Genomic DNA, 20,746 nt, shown 5'->3' with positions numbered 1-20,746 from the left:
AAGCGGTGGTGCCGCTCATCAGGATGCTCTCAATGGTGCTGGTGTAGAACGCCCTGAGGATGCGGGGGCTCACTCGGAACTTTTTCAGACGCCGGAGGCAGTACAGCCGTTGTTGGGCCTTTTTCACCACCTGCGTGGTATGTGTGGTCCACTTGAGGTCCCTCCAAATGTTTATTCCGAGGAACTTGAAGTCTGCGACCTGTTCCACTGCCACACCATTGATGCAGATGGGTGCGTGCTCTCTCTCCTGCCTGCTGAAGTCCACGATGATCTCCTTGGTCTTATCGACATTGAGAGCAAGGTTGTTCTCCTGGCACCACATTGTCAGTGCTCCGACCTCTGCTCTGTAGGCCGTCTCATCGTCATTGTCAATCAGGCCCATGACATTCGTGTCATCTGCATACTTGATGATGACATTTGAGCTGTGTGTGGCTGCACAGTCGAAGGTATACAGAGAGTAGAGGAGAGGGCTCAGCACACAGCCCTGGGGGGCTCCTGTGTTGAGGGTCAAGGGGTCCGATGTAATGTTGCCCATTCTCAACACCTGACGCCGGCCCGATAGGAAGTCCAGTATCCAACTGCACATGGACGAGTGCAGGTCCTTGAGTTTAGTTTCCAGTCTGGTGAGGACGATGGTGTTAAAAGCCGAGCTATAATCCACAAATAGCATCCGAACGTATCTGTTCTTCCCCTTGTCCAGGTGGGTGAGTGCAGAATGGAGAGCCAGGGCAACTGCATCGTCTGTTGATTAATTTCGACGATATGCAAATTGCCATGGGTCCAGTGTGTCGGGCAGCACAGAGCAGATATAGTCCCTCACCAGACTCTCAAGGCACTTACTCACAATTGGAGTAAGGGCCACCGGTCTCCAGTCATTCAGGGAGGCTACCTTTGAACGCTCAGGATGTTGCCCAATATTTTAAACTTATCATGAGTAAATCTTCATTATGTTTATCACTATCAGTCATTTTCAGATTCAATGTTGTCAGCCCCATCTATACTTTCAAAATGAAAACCTGGTGAAGCCTTTGAGGTTTAGGAGTTGATATTTTCACTCTGATCACTGATAATTAGTGGTCGGTTTATTGGTAAGTCTGATGTAGTTGGTAAAGCATCTAGCAGGCACTCAGAAGAGGTTGTGACAGGAGTTGTGCTCTCTAAACAGTGAAGGTTTGTAACTGCATTAGCAGCAGCAGTTAAATGATATTCAATGAGGATATCCTGCTCTGTCTCTCTCACTAATGTGTTGACTTTACGTCTTTTAGCCCAATAAGATGACATTATCTTAAGAGTGATGAGGTGCTGTAGTCACTGTACATAAACTGTACCTATTTACTTGTCTGTAATGGACTGAGTCTTCCTTCTCCAATTCTGCTCGTCTGGAAAGTGGAGATCCTGAAAATGGGAAAAGAAAAGAAAAGAAAAGGTCCAAATTAATGAGCTGCAATATCACTGCAAATAATTGTTGCAATAAACAAAATTCAATACATACATCTTCTGTAGTGTTAAAACAATAGATGAAGTGTCAGGGATCGTCATGAATTTAAAGGTAGTAAAACATCCTTGAAACCTGCACAGTCTAATGCAATGGTTCCCAAAACAGTGTGAGACAATCCAGGTGTGCTTGTATCATGTATTTGACAAGGCAGCACACATTATGCAATATATAAAACTATTTATGAATTATTATTATCTACATCAGCCCTCATTTCCCACTAGAGACATATTATGTATCCTAAAAAACAAACACAACAAAGACAAGCTGTATTGTGAAGTCAATACCGCCCCCATCTGGCAGAGTCAGGTTATACATGTGTGCCTTGACACAAAATCTTCTTAAACCACATGGTTTAATGTAAGACAATAGAACAGCCCTACAACACATACATATTCATGTTTAGTTTAATGTAAGACAATAGAACAGCCCTATAACACATACATATTCATGTTTAGTTTAATGTAAGCCAATACAACAGCTCTACAACACATACATATTCATGTTTAGTTTAATGTAAGACAATACAACAGCCCTACAACACATACATATTCATGTTTAGTTTAATGTAAGACAATACAACAGCCCTACAACACATACATATTCATGTTTAGTTTAATGTAAGCCAATACAACAGCCCTACAACACATACATATTCATGTTTAGTTTAATGTAAGACAATAGAACAGCCCTACAACACATACATATTCATGTTTAGTTTAATGTAAGACAATACAACAGCCCTACAACACATACATATTCATGTTTAGTTTAATGTAAGCCAATACAACAGCCCTACAACACAAACTCTGTGCTGCGCTATGAGCTTGTAGATCTGCTATTTATTTTTTAGACGCATGCGCTAGCGCGGCTCTATAAACAGCACTAGTCTTAGTCCGACACCCGAGTGAAAAGTGTCGACACCCGAGTGACATTTTGTGACACCTAAGTGTCATTGGCTGTCCTGGCTGTCCATCACACTTCCCCCCTTTTAAGCCCCCCTTTTAAGCCAATGGGGAGACGAAAATGTAATGGACACGTTAGTCAACGAATTAGACGAGACGAAAATGTTAGGGCGGGACGAATGGCGAAGAGATCCAATCAGAATTACTCTTTTTGAGGGACTAGTTGGGAAGGGAACCAATCAGAACGATCCTCATTGTCAGTTAGGTTGATCTACCCGGAAGCAGACCATATTAGGGGCCAGCATGGACGAACACAAATCACAACAAGAGAGCTTCAGGCCGGAGGGTTAGCCTAAATGCTGGCGTGCTTCATTAGACCTAGTTTGGCTATTAGCTAAGTTATTATTTGGCCATGTTCACACTGACTTCAATCTTAGCTATTGTTGGGAAGACCCGTGTGGTGTCACAAAATGTTGCCACCACTTATATAAAAAACATTACAGCGTTAATCTGCGACGCTAAGCGAGAGAAACAAGCAATCCAAAAAACAAGTAATCAGGTCTATGAAAAGATTATGACTTTGGTCATTCTTGTTTAATCGTGAAAATGTAAGCAAATCTATCAATATGTATTTCTAAAAGCAAAAATGTTTACTGGGCTGAAACAACATATATATATCAGTGGTTCTAAAACGTTTTCATGTCAAGGACCCCCAAAATGATGTGTGGCCACGGTCCCCCATCTAAAAAAAATGTTCTAGGGACCCCCAGAAGCAAAGTTGTTCACTTTAAAAAAAATATATATATATTCAAAGATTTGCCCAAATGTTCATGATTTTTCAAAAAATAGCAGATCTACAAGCTCATTTAATAACAAGGTGAAATGAGCTGAAATAACATTTAATAACCAGGTGAAATGAGCTGAAATAACATTTAATAACAAGGTGAAATGAGCTGAAATAACATTTAATAACAAGGTGAAATGAGCTGAAATAACATTTAATAACAAGGTGAAATGAGCTGAAATAACATATCACAATTGTAAATGTGGATCAACATCAAGGTGAGTTCATTATTAATCTTAACTACATAAAATACCAGCGTAAACGAACGTCTAACTTTAATCAAATAAACGGGACCAATGCAGCCCAGTGGAATAGCCCTGAAACATGACCGTCATATCGTCACAGTCATGGATGAACTTCAAACTGGTGTTTGCACTTTCTCCATTTATCTCTTGTATATCTACATAAACGTTCAGATTTCAAATATAAAGTGTTTACCACATAGCCACGGATATTACAATTATGTACGGGTCCTCAGAAGTACCCGTATCTTCCGTATTGTTCAATAAAAAGCATTTTAATCCGATCACCGGCCATTTTCTATTTTTTATGTAATGTATCACAGTGCAATACATCTCCCAACCATTAGTGTCGCATAGTTGAAAGCATCGGAGAAAATGGCCGGCGATCTGATTAAAAAGCTCTTTATTGAACAATACGGCAGATACGGGTCCTTATCGCGGGTCAGGTCAACTTGAAACATCCGTGGCTCAGGGGTCAGCACTTTATATTTAAAATGTGAACGTTTATGTACATGTGAGAGTTGTAATTGTAAAAGAACTTTAGGTTCCATGACGCTTGTGACAAAGAGCGTCATGGTAACCATGGATACGTACTGACCCAGTATTGACCGGCTGCCGGTGGCTCCTCCTCCAACAGCGTCATCACTCGTGCCGTCGTAAGTATTTCGTTCCATCCTGCGTTAGAGCTCATGAGCGTGTTTTAACATGTTCCTTTACACACAGTCACCAACATGGAGGATGAGACAGGAGACGTAGGCAGGTAGAGGTAGTTTAGTTAATTTCACAGTGAGCACTACATTAATACATTAATACATTCATACACTACGTTCATTCACTGCGGTCAGCCATAACAACAACAAACTTCACCCGGAACCGGAAGTCACTATATCCTTTAACCCCCGCTCTTAAAGGGACAAGCCCTCTTTAGTGAATGTCTCTGGATGACTTTCGATGTGGATCACCACAGTACTTAAATGTACTTAGTTACTTTACACCATTGCTTGTTAGTTAACATATGTATATATGAATATTACAACTAATGAACATATCAAGCATAAGCCCAAAACAATTTGTTTTTTTTCTTCACATAATTCAGTTCAGATAAAGTAATATTCAAAGTGAGTGTAAAAGCGAGCAGAGAGAAAAGAGATCAATGCTAAATGACACGGGGTGGATGGGACATACCACTAGGTTAAAATAGGACATTATGGGACATTTGGACTGCTCCACTCCTTGTAGTCTGTCCAAAGGTGACTTTTAGATGTTTTTGTCATTACGCACAAACTTAAGAAGATTTACACATAATAATATATATATATTTAAATCACCATTGTCCTCAACATATGGTGCTTAATTTAAAATGTGAGACCCCCCTCCCCCATAAAATGCTCTCACCCAGAGTCTTCCAGTGATCACCAGCCTCTTTGCCAAAAATAGCCGATCTACAAGCTCTCAACGCCTCGCAGCGCAAGGCGTTGAGAGCTTGTAGATCTGCTATTTTCGGCTAATGTTCCCCTCAGAAAAGGAATTCTAGGGTTCAAGTGGTTAATGTAAAAAAAAAACTAAATCCTATCACACAAAGATTTGGTGGACCCCCTATAGTAGCTCTGAGGACCCCCTAGGGGTTCCGGACCCCCTTGTTGAAAACCCCTGATGTAGACAGTGTCCTCTTAACATACATTTAACAATGAAGCAAAATGCATATAAAGATATGCAGTTAAAATGTTTGTGTATAATTGTTGTTCTATTGCTCGTTTAGATGTTTGAATGTTCATGAAAAACAATGGACTGGACCTGCATGGGGAAAGCTTCAGAGTAAAGAGCTGGGTGGGATTTAAACCCTCGAACCTCTGGATCATGTAGACAGAGCTTCAACACACTGTGCTGCCTGCTGCCTTGCTTCATCAGTCTTCATTCTGCTTTGATTAAGACCGGGAACGCATCTGTGTGTCATTTTAAGACTTCTTTGGCTATTCAAAAATAGCAGATCTACAAGCTCATAGCACGGCACCGAGTGCCGCGCTATGAGCTTGTAGATCTGCTATTTTTGTAAAATCATGAACATTTGTGCAAATGTAAAAAAAAATTTAAGCAGACATTTTGTAACTCAAATCTTTGCTTCTAAATATTTTATGTTCGCTTTAAAAATATATATATTCCAAGATTTGCACAAACGATTAAAACAAAATTGCAGATCTACAAGCTCATAGCGTGGCACTCAGTGCAGCGCTATGAGCTTGTAGATCTGCTATTTTTTAATAGCCCAAGTAAATCTTAAAATGACACATATGATGCTTTCCCGGTCTTAAAGGGTTAACAACAAACAATGATACAATAAAAAGAAGAAAACAAAACTTTTAACAGCATATTAGTCTATGGTTTGTTGTGTTGCTTGTCTAGATGTTTGAAGGTTTAGAAACCACAAAGCCTCTGGTCTTTATGTCATTATCCATTTGTCTTTTGATGAAGCTTTTAACATAACATTTAATACAGTGTCTCAATGGATCCAGAGCCTGTCTACACAATGTGAAGTTGAAAGTGTGATTCCCAGCTCTGACACAGAGTGAACGTGTCCCCAACATCTTGTATTTGTTTTGTAAAGCAGTGTGAGTTGGGTTTAGTTTTCTTTTCCAGGGTTATGACTTATCTATCACAAAGTAAAGCAGCCTACAAGTCTAACCTCTCTCTATAGTTTAATCCAGTGGTTTTCAACCTTTTTCATGCCAAGGACCCCTAAATTGATATGTATTTGGCCGCAGACCCCCATCTGAAAATGTGTTGATATTCAAAGATATGCACACATCTTCAAGATTTTACAAAAATAGCAGATCTATAAGCTCATAGTGCGGCACTTGGTGCTGCGCTATGAGCTTATAGTTATTGCCAAAGTGCTCCTTTGGAATAGCCAAAGCTATTAAAGTGGTTAAAATGATAGTGACACTACGTTAACTAATTTAGCTGGGAACCCCCTGGACCCCCCAAGCTCATAGCGCGGCACTCTAGCTTGTAGATCTGCTGTTTTCCAAATCCTTACAGTTTGTTGCTCGGTGGTGATCCAACTTTTCCATGTCAAGGACCCCCAAAATCATATGTATTAGGCTGCGGACCTTGCAAATAAAAGGTGTGAGAACCACTAGTACTAGTGGACACATAATGTGTGCCATATAGTGTGGTAGTAAATCAGTGTCATACATATTCTTAAGAAAACCTGGAGACTGACATTCAGTAATTGGTTCTTATCTTACTATTACCATTAGACGGCCCGATCTAGTGGTATCGGCCCAAGGAACCATCACGCCAGAAGGAAATGTTTGGATCGGGGCGGTGCACCTGATCTGGTACAGCGCTCAGGTCCTGGACCTGGTGAGACAAAGGAGGAGCCCGGCCAGGAGACAACACACAGAGCCTAGTCCCTCCACGGGCCAGAGCCTCCCCGAGTCCCGGCAGAGTACTTCCGGAGAAGCGGACTGAGTGGCCCTGTCTTTCCCTATAGGACTGACCGTGGGTAGCTACTGGGACGTAAGTCGGGGCTTGATCAACCCTGACTGGGTCACCTGGGCGAGGGTGTATGTTGTAAGTTGCGAGACCCGAAACACCTGATGACCCCAGGCTACAACACTGATGATACGGCCCAGTTGCATCCATGTGATGTTTTTCTTTATTATGATCAAAATAAGAACAATAATGTTATGTAAAACAGAGAATCTAAACTTTACCACGGACACATTGATGAGCCCTGCTCCAACGTAGTTATTATACATGACCAATGAGCTGTGGCCATGTTGTCATGACAACACTATGAATATCAATACACAGGAACAACGACTGACTGTCAAGAATACATTTATTAAACTATTCATACTTCTACACATGATCATACAATAACATGTGAAGAATGAGAATAATATCACATTCATATTCAATGAAAACACAATAATGGAATGAGTGAGGAAACAATGATGTAATAATGAATCAATGAATAAACAATGATTGATTTGAGTTCATTAACACATTTAGTAGATGTTTGAATCCAGAGTGATTGACAGAGTCTAAGATGAGAGTCAATGACATGAAGTCTAGTCAATCAACAACATGTTCACAGCAGTAGGAGAGCAGAGACAGTGAACACATCAACCCTACTGTCACTATTCTGGACATGTCATAATAGATGAGAATCCACTGGAAATAGCAGATGTACAAGCTCACAATCACTGTTAAATTTGTCGACTAAAACTATGACAAAAAAAATGGAAACTAAATAAAAACTAGACTAAAATGTTAGTGAGGGACGAGTGGAGAAGAGATCCAGTAGAACTAAAAGACAAATTATTTTATGTTTGGTTGCGCTCGGCCAATCAACAAGCTCACAACACGTCACAGACACATTGGCCCCGATTCAAAACGAGGGTCGTAAATATGGTGTAAATGAAGTTCGTAAAGGAGGTCGTATTTCTGGTACTCACTAACGGACGTGCGATTCAAAAGGGGTGTCGTATATGACAGAGACGTGCGTATGACCAGGTGTGATGATTACTCTCTGGAAGGCTGCATCCAACAGCATCCAACTTCAACGTCACCGTGCTGAACCGTGTTAAACAGTGTTGCCATGTCCGCTTATTATAAGCGAATTTGGACTTATTTTTCTGTAAAGTTGCTTGTAAATATTGGGAGCTGTGGGGTGCGTTTTTTTGGGCTTGTTTCTAAAGTGTAGTTCATTATTTGGGCTTGCTTCACAATTGTTCAATTATTTTAACCGGTGGTTGTCAAATATTTTTATATCATGGACCCCCAAGTTAATATGTAGGCTAATTTATCCCTATAAGCCCCATCTGAAAATGTTTTGTGCCCGCTGGAGGCAGATTTGTGTTGTTAAAATGTTTAAAAAATCTTCCAAATATTCCACATTTTATTACAAGATTTAAAAATATATATATAGCAGATCTACAAGCTCACTACGGTTTAATTAAAGTTCTTATAATGGGCTGTCAGTTGCTTCTTTTGGGCTTATTTTCATAGACCTGGTTGCTTATTTCTCTCACAACATCTGGCAACGCTGATGCAAGTTAAACTCCGCCGTCTAAAGAATAAAGATAACAGATGCGGTGTCGCATCGCCTTGACAACTTACTGTTCTGTCTGGAAGCGGATCACGTAATAAATGCTCTCATGTGTAATGAGAATAAAGACGTTTACAAGGTTTAACCCCATTACCAAATAAAAGGCTAATAAAACGTGGAAAGGATATTATAGCCTATAAGCCTTTTCTAATGAACATTGCGCACCTTTACCAAGGTAAAAAGATTATGAAATCCAGCATCCAAGTGGAACGCTGCTATCCGATTATGGACCAGAGCTTATTGATTACTTATTGATTAAATTAGTTATTTTTTGATTAATATATCACTGTCCTACGTCGGAATGGGGAATAGATCTTCTGAACACAGCTTTCATCCACTATTAGTTTCCTCATCAGATGGTAATATTTATTAGGCTGTTGTGTGTGGCGTTCATGTGATCAATATACAGTAGAGTAGCCTACAGTAGACTATTAGCCTACAAATTAATACCGCGGCACGGACACTGAGGTGCGTCAGTCTCTCCGCAGTCTCATTAAGGCATGATAGCCTATTTTCATTATTACGTGACACTTTGGCTGAGATGGCCTGCTGGCAAACACACTGAGGGACCTTTTCAGCTCTAAATGCGACTCATAGCCTAGAAAATAAATAAAAAGCGGTGGAATCTACATCATGTCTAAGCAATACATCGTTTGACATTTTTTTTTTTTTTTTAATATATATGTGTTGACAAATGTTGGGCACATATATATTTTATTTGAGGTTTGCCACTGTTGTAATTGATTTTGACATGAAGAATAAAGCATTCTAAAGACATACGCACATTTCAGCCCTGGTACGCCAGCCTCGGGGCTGACCTGAGAACGTGCGCACCTGACGCACAAAACACAGACCAAAAAATCTTTATGCATCAGGTGGATATGTACGACTTGTCCTAAATGCCGGTACGTACAAAATATGGTCGCAATTCCCTTTATGCATCCGGCCCATTGTGAGCTTGTAGATCAGTTATTTTCGGCACACAGCTAAGTATAAATCAGGCATTACGACGCCATCACGACCCGACAAAATATATTTCAGTCGACTAAACCAACTGTAGATTTAGTCGACAAAAATCTTATGATATTTAGTCTAAAACATTTCAGAATGACTAAAATATGACTATAATTTGCTGTCAAAATGAACACTGCTCACAATGTGTCTCTTTGTGATGTGGATCTTAGCTAGTAGATAGCTTGTAGATCTGCTATTTTCACCCAAGAGATCTGGTGTAGAGGTGGGAAAAAGCAGGGGACCAATTACAGAACCCTGGGGGACCCCAGTCAATAAAGTATATGGGGTTCAAGTGGTTAAAGTATAAAGGTTTATATATACAAGAAACAATATTATTACTGTCATAATTACATGATCAAATATACAGTTTTCCTCTGTATATTGTGTCAAAATATTTAAAAAAAGATATTACATAAAATATGAGTTTGTATCATAAGAGACACAATATGACACTGATATTTACATCATCATCATCATCATCATCATCATCATCAGTGTTGATGGACAGTATTTATGATACATATTTATAAATGTATGGAGTGGAGGTTTGTTCACTTCTATCTAATCTAATCTAAGATCTAAAGCTCCCTGTGGTGATGACTCATTTTATACCATAGAGTTTGACATTAATATGGATTTGACCAGGGACCCCCATTTTAACATATTTGTGCCAGGGACCCCCATTTGAACTTATTTGTGCAAGGGACCCCCATTTGAACTTATTTCTGCCAGGGACCCCCATTTGAACACATTTGTGGCACAGACCCCCATTTTAACATATTTGTGCCACGGACCCCCATATGAAAATGTTTTGTTCCAGGGACCCTCAGAAGCAAAGATTTGAGTTAAAAATGTTCGCTCTACAAGCTCATAGCGCGGCACTCGGTGCCGCGCTATGAGCTTGTAGATCTGCTATTTTTGAATAGCCAAAGTTAAGTGGTTAAAATAATTGTGACACTCTCACATGACGATTAAAATGCTTAGTCTGGCATGGCCAGACTAATATTACTGTGTAGATTAGTTTGGAATCTCTGTGTGGAACCTGCATTTCCGAGGGGCAAAGTAACTAAGTACATTTACTCAAGTGCTTTACTTGACACTTTACGTAACATTTTGAGGTATTTTTAAGTAACATTTTGAGGTATTTTTACTTTACAACCTGTTTGTTTGTTTGTTTGTTTGTTTGTTTGTTTGTTTGTTTTCACTCAAAATAATTTAAATGCAAATTAAAAAAAATGCCTCTGGTGATAAACCCACATTTGCATACTGGGCCCTAATTGGTCCCTCACATCTTCGGAGAGAGAGGAATCCAATCTCTATTGAGAGGGGCCAGCCCAATGGCAGATTGGTCTGGAACCATGCAGGCTAACAATATTTCGGATATCATTTTCTAAAATATATAATATTAAAAAAAAATCTTACTTTTTTTAAAGTAGCAGATCTACAAGCTCACAATGTGTCAAGATGTGACAAGTTGTGAGCTTGTAGATCTGCTACTTTCAAATAGCCAATATATACAGAGGTTAACGTGTTTAAACTGATTTAGAGACGACTGGTTCTCAAAGTGAGGTCCAGGGGCCCCCGGGGGTCCTTGAGGGGATACCAGGGGGTCCTAAGCTAAATCATTAAATATACAACATCACAATCAGTGTAACCACTTTAACCATCAAATACTTTGCTATTGGAAAATAGCCGATCTACAAGCTCACAATGTGTCGTAATGTGACGCGTTGTGAGCTTGTAGATCTGCTATTTTAGGATTTTATTATTTGTAACATTTTAAACGACAGAAATCTTGTTGTCAGGGGTCAGAGGTCAAATGCATTGGGGGTCGTTGACATGACAACGTTAGAGAAACACTGAATCTACAGGAGCTTTAATGTGTGACTGTCACTGTGCTGCTTATTACATCATCATGATGATGTCACCGTGATGTCATGATGAGTCACTCATGCCCAAATATGGAGTCCATGACGTCAGACTCAGCTAGTCTCACAGTATCCTGGTAACAGTGGTAACCATGACAACCTGCACTCACTCAAACATGTTGAGTAACCATGGTGACCTGATGTCGTCCTCACATAGAGACTCTATCTCTGCTCACACAGACACACTGAGGAGGAGGAGGAGGAGTCCCAGACCCAGAACCCAGCATAGAGAGGTTCAGAAAATGTGTTCTGGAAGGTGTACAGGTGTGTCAGTGAGTCAGAGGACCCTTTATAAAAGGACAGAGTCCCAGCAGGCCAGTCCAGATACACTGCTACTCTGTTTGAGTCAGAGGGACTGACAGGGAGGACAGTGTCCTTACTAATGTGTGTGACAGTGTATCTGTTACCATGACTACCATCTCTACAGTGCAGACTCCAGGACTTGTCGTTGTCTCCAAGCTTACAGTCATCACCACTTCCTTTCCTGCTGATCCCTCTGTAAGTCACTGCTATAGAAACCTCTCCACTCCACTCTACCTCCCAGTAACAGTGTCCAGTCAGACCCTCTGTACACAGAACCTGAACCTGTCTATCAAACCTGTCAGGATGTTCAGGATATGATTGATCCTGATGTCCCCATGTCACCTTTCTGTTGTTCTCAGACAGAGAGAGGTCTCTGTTTGCTGTGTTTGTGTCCAGTGTGAGAGGATGGAAATCTGATGAGAAAAACAACACAGTAAACATTACATACATCATTCATTCACACACACACACACACACACACACACACACACACACACACACACACACACACACACACACACACACACACACACACACACACACACACACACACACACACACACACACACACACACACACACACACACACACACACACACACAGTATCGTCGGCGTCGCTGTCGGCTGGAAACCTTGTATGTCCAAAACATTTCATTTATTTTCTTAATATAATTTTAAAAACATTAAAATAGTGTAAACAGCAGATCTACAAGCTCACAACGTGTCAGAGATACAAGGTTTCTGCCTGACGACAACACAGTAAAATGTGAGTCAGAATGTCTTAAAGCCTCCAGGTGAGAAGTGACTTTCTGTGAGAAAATGTTTACATTAAGTTTATGTGAAATGACATCAATGTGGAAAAGTACTCACATGTTTTACTTAAGTAAAAGTATCAATACTGTAATGTATAAATACTCTGTTACAAGTAAAAGTCCGGAATTCAAAATGTACTTGTGTAAAAGTACAAAAGTATCGGTATTAAAATATACTTAAAGTAACAAAGTACTCATTATAATTATAAAGAATGTCCCTTTTCACAAGTTTTCAAATTTATAAATTGTATAAAAATCTTTTGAAAATAGCAGATCTACAAGCTCACAATGTGTTGCATGGAGACGCATTGTGAGCTTGTAGATCGACTATTTTCAAATGGACGAAATGTATATAGGGCTGTTAATGTAGTTAATGTATGTTTTGTAAGAATAATCAAAATCCTCCAAGTAACTAGTAACTAAAGTCTTCAAATAGTTGTAGTGGAGTAAAAGTAAAATATGCCTTTGAAATGTAGTGGAGTAGAAATAAAAGTACTGACAATAGGAAATATTCCAGTAAAGTAAAAATACCTCAAAATGTTATTTAAGTACAGTACTTGAGTAAATGTACTCAGTTACTTTACACCACTGAAAATACACACATCTGTTACATCAAAGGTTCCTAAACTTTTAAGGCTGCGACCCCCCAAAATAATCATATTTGAACTGGGGACCGCCCAAAATAATCATATTTGAACTGGGGACCCCTCAAAATAATCATATTTGAACTGGGGACCCCCCCCCCCACTCTTACAAGCACTTGTCAGGGTGGGGTAGTTGTAGGACTTGAGGCATTACATTTAGTTTGACTCGTTCCACATATAAATATTGTGAAAATAGCCGATCTACAAGGCGTTGTAAGCTTGTAGATATATTTTATAGTATATTTATAGCAGATCTACCACTTATAGATTGGTTATTTTGTAGATCGTCTATTTTCACAATATTTGCCTCTTTTTTTGCGTAATATTTGACAATTTGGGCAATTTGGTATTAAAAAGGTCTTAAAAGTCCTTAAATTGTAACATTATAAATGTACAGATACCCTGTATACACTTATACTGTATGTTGGTTTGTTTACTGTTGAGTGAGAAAACAATGTTACACATTAAGATAATCATCTAGGGACCCCCCACAATAATGTGGGGACCCCCCTGGGTCCCAGTTTGGAAACCACTGTGTTACATAGAAAACATTCAGCATCTATAAGTTAGCAACACCTCACACCATGGTGTGAAGCGTTGCTAACTTGTAGATCGGCTATTTTAGTTATTTTTGAAATATGGAGGAATTATAAGCTGATTTACAAGCTCACAACGTGTCACGATGCAAGGTGTTGTGAGCTTGTAGATCTCCTATGTAGGCCTATTATGTACATTCTATTTTCTTTAATGTTTTTCTGTACTGCAGTATTTACATCTACAAGCCGATCTACAAGCTCACAACATGTCACAATGAAACATGTGAGTTTGTAGATCCACTGTTTTTGAAATATAGCCAATCTACAAGCTCACTGCCTGTCATGATGCAAGGCATTGTGAGCTTGTAGATCGGCTATTTATTTTATTTTACCACAACCCAATCTGCAAGCTCACAATCTGTCACAATGCAACTCGTTGTAAATTGATAGATCGGATAGTTTTGTATTAGAAAAATAGCCGATCTACAAGCTCACAACGATTGCATAATATGCAATCGTTGTGAGCTTGTAGATCGGCTATTTTTCTAATATAATACCCCATATTGTGTACTTTTTAATTAATTAATTAATTAATTAAAAAGTACACAATATGGGGTGTTGTGAGCTTGTAGATTAGCTATTTTTTACTTTCTTCAAGCTCACAACGTGTTATAATGTGACACGTTGTGCTTGTGGTATTTTCCAAATATAGCTGAAATACAAATTCAGAACCCGTCACAATGTAACCCATTTTGAGCTTGTAGATCGGCTATTTTTACCTTATTTTCTAATATAGCCGATCTAAAAGCTCACAACTCATCATGATGTGACGCATGGTGAGATTGTAGATCTTATTATATTTATTTCAACTATTGATAATTTACAATCCAATCTGCAAGCTCACAACCTGTCACAATGTGACGAGTTGTGAGTTTGTACATCCACTGTTTAAAAAAGTTAAAGTCCATATAGAAGTTAATCACACGTTAAACAACATATTGTGAGTTTATGTTTGAAATACAGCTGATCTACAAGCTCACAACCTGTCACAATGTAACTCATGAGTTTGTAGATCTTCTACTTTTGAGTTTTACACAAAGCCAAACTATACAAGCTCACAACGTGTCACAATGTGATCCTTTTCAGCTTGTAGATCGGCTATCTTTGGTATGTTTGATATATTGAGGTCTGAGGAAGATCCAGCAGGCTTTAAACATCACATTCATGATGTTAATAAACCATTTAACTTATGGATCATAATTATTCCAGTGCAGAGTTCTGCTCTGCATCTGGCTTTTTAAATGACTTTGGATGAGCGTGATCTTCTACTTGTTGATGTTTGAAATAACTCACTACCTGTCACATTGCAACATGGTGTGAGCTTGTAGATCGGCTCTTTTTGAAATATAGCCAAAACTCATATCGCATCATAATGCGATGCGTTGCAAGCTTGTAGATCTGCTATTTCTTGTAATATAGCCGATGTAAAGGCTCACAACGCAACATGATGTGAGCTTGTAGATCGTCTCACAACCTGTCACAATGCGACAAGTCGTGATCAGCAATTTTTATTTATTTGTAATAGTCGATCTAAAAGCTCACCACACGTCATGATCAGGGTTTCCGTTAGCCGGTATTTACCAATTAAATGTAATATTTAATTGCCCGTTAATTATAAAGATCACAGGCCACCGTGGCCGATTAGGAAAATGCTGTTATTAGACTATTTTATGTCTGTCTGTCTGCAATGGATAAAGTGGTGAAAGTTGGTGACACACATACATTGCAGGCAAGTAATGAACCTTCCTTGTACCATCATTCATGATGACATAATTAACATTAACAAAACAAAACACAAGCTGTAGGTTTTGTATATTAAGGTTGAATGAGATGTAGGGCCCAAAACATATATTAATGTGTTTATACTGTGTGACGTAGTCACGCAAGCTGTTCATAACGCCCACTTTATTCAGTTATTTTTTGGAAAGTGACACCTCTGCATGATAGAGTAGATAGATATTACTAGCCCACTTCATTCTTTGGCCGGTAAAATATAATCCTGTCGGTCAAGGTGGTCGGCCTAAAAAGTGCCTTGTGGAAACCCTGGTCATGATGCAATGTATTGTGAGCAGTGTTGGAAAAGTTACTAAAACATAGTAATATGTTACTTATTACATATTACTTGTTTAAAAAGTAATGTAGTTACTTTACTTATTACTCCCTGCCAAAAGTAAGTAGTTACTTATTACTTGAGTTACTTTTTTTCTCTCGCCCCCAGTAATTGTATCCTTTCTCCCCAAAAGTCTGACTTTGCATTTTCAACATTAGCAGTTGTTTTGTTCTCTTTTCTGCAGCCTATATTGTAAAATCCTCATTGTTGATTTAACTCTGAAAAGTGTTCTGTACACGTGACGGGTCCATTTGGTTCCATTTGTACACTCATTTGAATTATATTAACACTAAGACTTTTACTGTGTATGAATTCATAACTTACAGCCTAAATGAAAACCATTTGACTATGAATTGAATACTAAGGACCTCAATGGAAACAAGACCGCAAGGACTTTTTTGGAAGTATTTTAAATGTATTTAAAGGTAGGGTAAGTGATTTTCTTTGGTTAAAATAAATGTTGAATAACTCTATATTGTGATAGTACTCATTGCTATAGAGTGTTTGTTCAGTAAAAGGAGTCTCCTTGTCTCTCCAGCTCTTTATAAAACAGAAAATGCATTTTCGTTTCAGCTTCAGTTTCATTTCCAATTTTATCCAATCAGGATAGAGAACTCAATCAGGATATAGATTAAACACGTTTCCGTATCCGCTCTAGACCGGATCAGCAAGCAGCCTGCATAGCAACTCGATCCCAACCAGTTTACCATTATATCAATGGACCAAAAACAACACAGGATCAAATAAACACACTCAAACCCAGAGTACCACCAAGGCTTGTGAAAAAAGTAATACATTACTTTTTGAAAAAAAGTAAAGGTAATATTATTACTAAAGACGTGAAAGTAATTAGTTACGTTACTAGTAACTGAGAAAAAGGTAATAATATTACTTTAAGTTACATATTACTTCCAACACTGATCGTGAGTTTGTAGATTGGCTCTTTTTATGTTTGAAATACAGCTCATCTACAAGCTTACAACCTGTCTCAATGTGACTCGTTGTGAATTGTTAGATAGGCAAATTTTGTTTCAAATATAGCTGAACTACAAGCTCACAACGTGTCAAAATGTGACACGTGAGCTTGTAGATCGGCTATATTTTAAATATTGCCGATCTACAAGCACACAATGTGTCACAATGCGAGGCGTTGTGAGGAGTTGTGAGGCATTGGGTCTCATTCACTAAGCTCAGGTCCTCACATATTTTGTACTTATGTGCATATACGTGACTTCCCACGTTCAGTATTCATTCATCTTTTTTTGACCGTGAATTTGGGCGGACATTCAAACTCACGTCTGCTCAGGAAAATACTTATATGCCTTAAACCTTTCATATATGTTATTAGAATGCCTTATTCTTCATGAAAAATCAATGACAATAGTGCCAAACCTCAAATAATGTTTTTATGTGCCCAAGATTTGTCAACACATAAAAAAAATATGTCAAAGATCTATTGCTTGGATGCATATGGTAGACATGATGCAAATTCAACCGAGTATTTATTTTCAGTTGACACATTTAGAGCTGAATTATTAGGTCTCTCTGCGTGTTTTCAGTTTCTGCAAATGTGGTCACAGTTTCACATATTGGACTTTCATGCCAACAACACATTTTGCGCTATTAATTTATAATATTGACCACATCACATCACGCTTATGTCTTATCATCTGATGAGGATACAGTATGGATGAAATCTATCTGTGTCCATAATATCCATTCACCATTCTGACGTAGGACAGGATATGTTGTTAATCCTAAGGACAGGTTTATCCTCAGTAATCAATAAAGTGTGATCTCTGATCCATAATCTGATCGGATTTCTTTTTCCTCAGTCAAATGTGAGCATTATTTAATAGAAAAAGCTTCTATAATATCCTTTCCACGTTTTATTAGCCTATTATTTGGTGGTGGGGTTAAACATTATAACTTCTTATTCTCATTATGAGAGCATTACTTTATTAACGTTCAGCTGATCCATCGTGTGATCGAGGGACTCACTTCCAGACAGGACAGATGTACAAGCTGTCAATGTGGTGTGACTTGACACGTTGTAATTTGGCAGATCTGTTTTTTTTCTTCACGTGGGTTATTTCTGGTTGCCTTTTATGGTGTTAAATGGGGCGTGGAACAATACAAAGGATCTACACGGGAGCACACTAGTGACTTTAGAACACAAATGAGATACACCTGTGATACGCACAAATCACAGCTCTGAACCCTCTTTCATGAATCACACGTCAGAATTGATTTATCCCAATATACATATGTTATTTATGACCAGGATATACACCTTATTTATGGCCAGGATATACACCTTATTTATGACCAGGATATACACCTTATTTATGACCAGGATATACACCTTATTTATGACCAGGTTAGTGAATGACGTCCATTGTTTATGTCAACCCACATGACCTTAGTTTTCTGAAAAACATGATTTATTCAAAATGAATAAAAAGATTCACGTTGCTATATACATAGAAACATCTAAAATGACACATATTCTTTCCCGGTTTTAAAGGTATAACAACGTATAGGCTTTCCAGGTCTTAATGGGTTAAGGACCGGGCTAAGAGCAGAGAAACCTCCTGAATTCTAACCTCGGTCCCAGCCTCACTTATCTGCGAAAAGAAGAGCCTGGTCACGTGTCTAGGAAGTCCTGAGTGGATAGGATTTCCGTTTCCCCCGGAAACAATATTTTTGACCAATCACAACACTCGTTTCATTCACGGAGTATGTTAAGAGATTTGTAAAGCATCAACGTCATTTCCTTGGGCGGTACTTCCGCAAAATTCAACCATTTCCGGTTGTCAACTTCCTAGACAACCAAAAGCCCAGGTCTTGCCCAGGGTGCCTGAATTCCCTGGAAGCTCTACTGAAGAGTTTTCAGGACAGTATCTGGGGAGGGGCCAACCGACTATAAAACAGCAGTGGTGGAAAAAGTTTTTTACTTAAGTACAAGTATCAATACTGCAGTGTAGAAATACTCTGTTAAAAGTAAAAGTCTGGTAATCAAAATTGACTTGAGTAAAAGTACAAAAGTATTGGCATTAAAATATACTTAAAGAAACAAAAGTAAAAGTACACATTATTATTTTCAAATGGCCGAAATATATATAGGGCTGAAGTGGTTCATGCATGTGTTGTAATAATAATCTAAATCTGCAAAGTAATTATTAACTAAAGCTGTCAAATAATTGTAGTGGAGTAAAAGTACAATATGTGCCTCTGAGATGTAATGGAGTAGAAGTAAAAGTATTGAAAATGGAAAATACTTCGGTAAAGTAAAAAATCCTCAAAAGTGTACTTAAGGACAGTACTTGAGTAAATGTACTTGTTACTTTACACCACTTTAAAACAGTGTATACAATGGTAATGTGTGATATTGACACAGACATACAGATACTCACATTTTGTACTGAGTTGAGTAATGAGTTGAGGATTAAGACAATCTTCTCCTCCATGTTTCACTCTGTAGGAAATAGAACAACAATGCATCAATGTCTAACTGTCTAACACAACGTCTCCACTACCTGACACTACAGTGTTTCTCCTATCATTATCTTGGCCCTGCAGCCCATCCAGACATACTCACTGCTGCCCAGTTTGGATCTCATCACCTCCTCAGACTCCACCTTAACCCCTAGCTCTCCACTCTCCTTTATCCCTTCTTAATGCAAGTTTACTATGCAGATATATCTTGTTCTTAATGCAAGTTTACTATGCAGATATATCTTGTTCTTAATGCAAGTTTACTATGCAGATATATCTTGTTCTTAATGCAAGTTTACTATAAAGATATATCTTGTTCTTAATGCAAGTTTACTATGCAGATATATCTTGTTCTTAATGCAAGTTTACTATGCAGATATATCTTAATGTTCTTAATGCAAGTTTACTATGCAGATATATCTTGTTCTTAATGCAAGTTTACTATGCAGATATATCTTCTTCAATTCAAAAAGTGAAACTTTATATTGATTCATTATATATATATATATGAAATATTTAAAACCTCCTGACAACACATCCTAGATTCTCTGTGGGGTTCAGGTCAGGTCAGTTGGCTGGTCAGTTAAGCACAGTAATATCATGGTCAGTACACCAGTTACTAGTAGTGTTGGCTCTGTGTGGGCAGGTGCCAAGTCCTGATGGAAAAGGACATCAGCATCTCCATAAAGCTTGTCAACATACAGAAGCACAAAGTCCTCTAAAAATCTCCTTATAGATGGCTGCGTTGTTGGACTTGATAAAACACAGTGGACCAACACCAGATGACATGAAACCCAAAATCATCACTGACAGTGAAAACTTCACAATGGAGTCAACACAGCATCTACCAGGAGATTGTTGGCAGGACTTGGCATCTGCCCACAGAGTCAACACTACTAGTAACTGGTGTACTGACCATGGTATTACTGTGCTTAACTGACCAGACAACTGACCTGACCTGAACCCCACAGAGAATAGATGTTGTATTGTCAAGAGGAAGGTGTGAGACACTAGACTCAACAATACAAATGAGCTTAAGGCTGCTATCAAAGCAAACCTGGGCTTCCATAACACCTCAACAGAACCACAGGCTGATCACCTCCATGCCACGCCCCATTGATGAAATCATTTGTTCAAAAGTATCCCAGACCAAGTATTGAGTGCATAATTTAAATTCGTATTTTTTATGTTTTTTGGTTCATTAGTTCTAGTTATATTAGTTTGCATCTATTTGTAACT

General features: G+C 38.6%; 2 protein-coding genes across 2 annotated transcripts in view; both read right to left on the bottom strand.

Annotated features, from left to right (window-relative positions):
• LOC311062402 (uncharacterized protein) overlaps positions 1 to 20,746 on the bottom strand; it is a 700,443-nt gene that overhangs the window by 400,573 nt on the left and 279,124 nt on the right. The gene's annotated exons all lie outside the window — the stretch shown is intronic.
• LOC311062411 (protein NLRC3-like) overlaps positions 11,114 to 20,746 on the bottom strand; it is a 63,306-nt gene continuing 53,673 nt past the window's right edge. The window contains exon 7 of the mRNA XM_084081428.1: positions 11,114 to 11,963. Coding sequence (XP_083937554.1) covers positions 11,707 to 11,963 — 257 coding nt within the window. The 3' untranslated portion in view covers positions 11,114 to 11,706. The remainder of the gene's footprint in view (positions 11,964 to 20,746) is intronic.

This window comes from Gymnoscopelus microlampas (genome assembly GCF_963454915.1).
Source record: "Gymnoscopelus microlampas genome assembly, chromosome: 15".
Taxonomy (NCBI): domain Eukaryota; kingdom Metazoa; phylum Chordata; class Actinopteri; order Myctophiformes; family Myctophidae; genus Gymnoscopelus; species Gymnoscopelus microlampas.
Note: the sequence above shows the minus strand (reverse complement) of the source record. Positions and strands in the feature narration are given on the sequence as shown.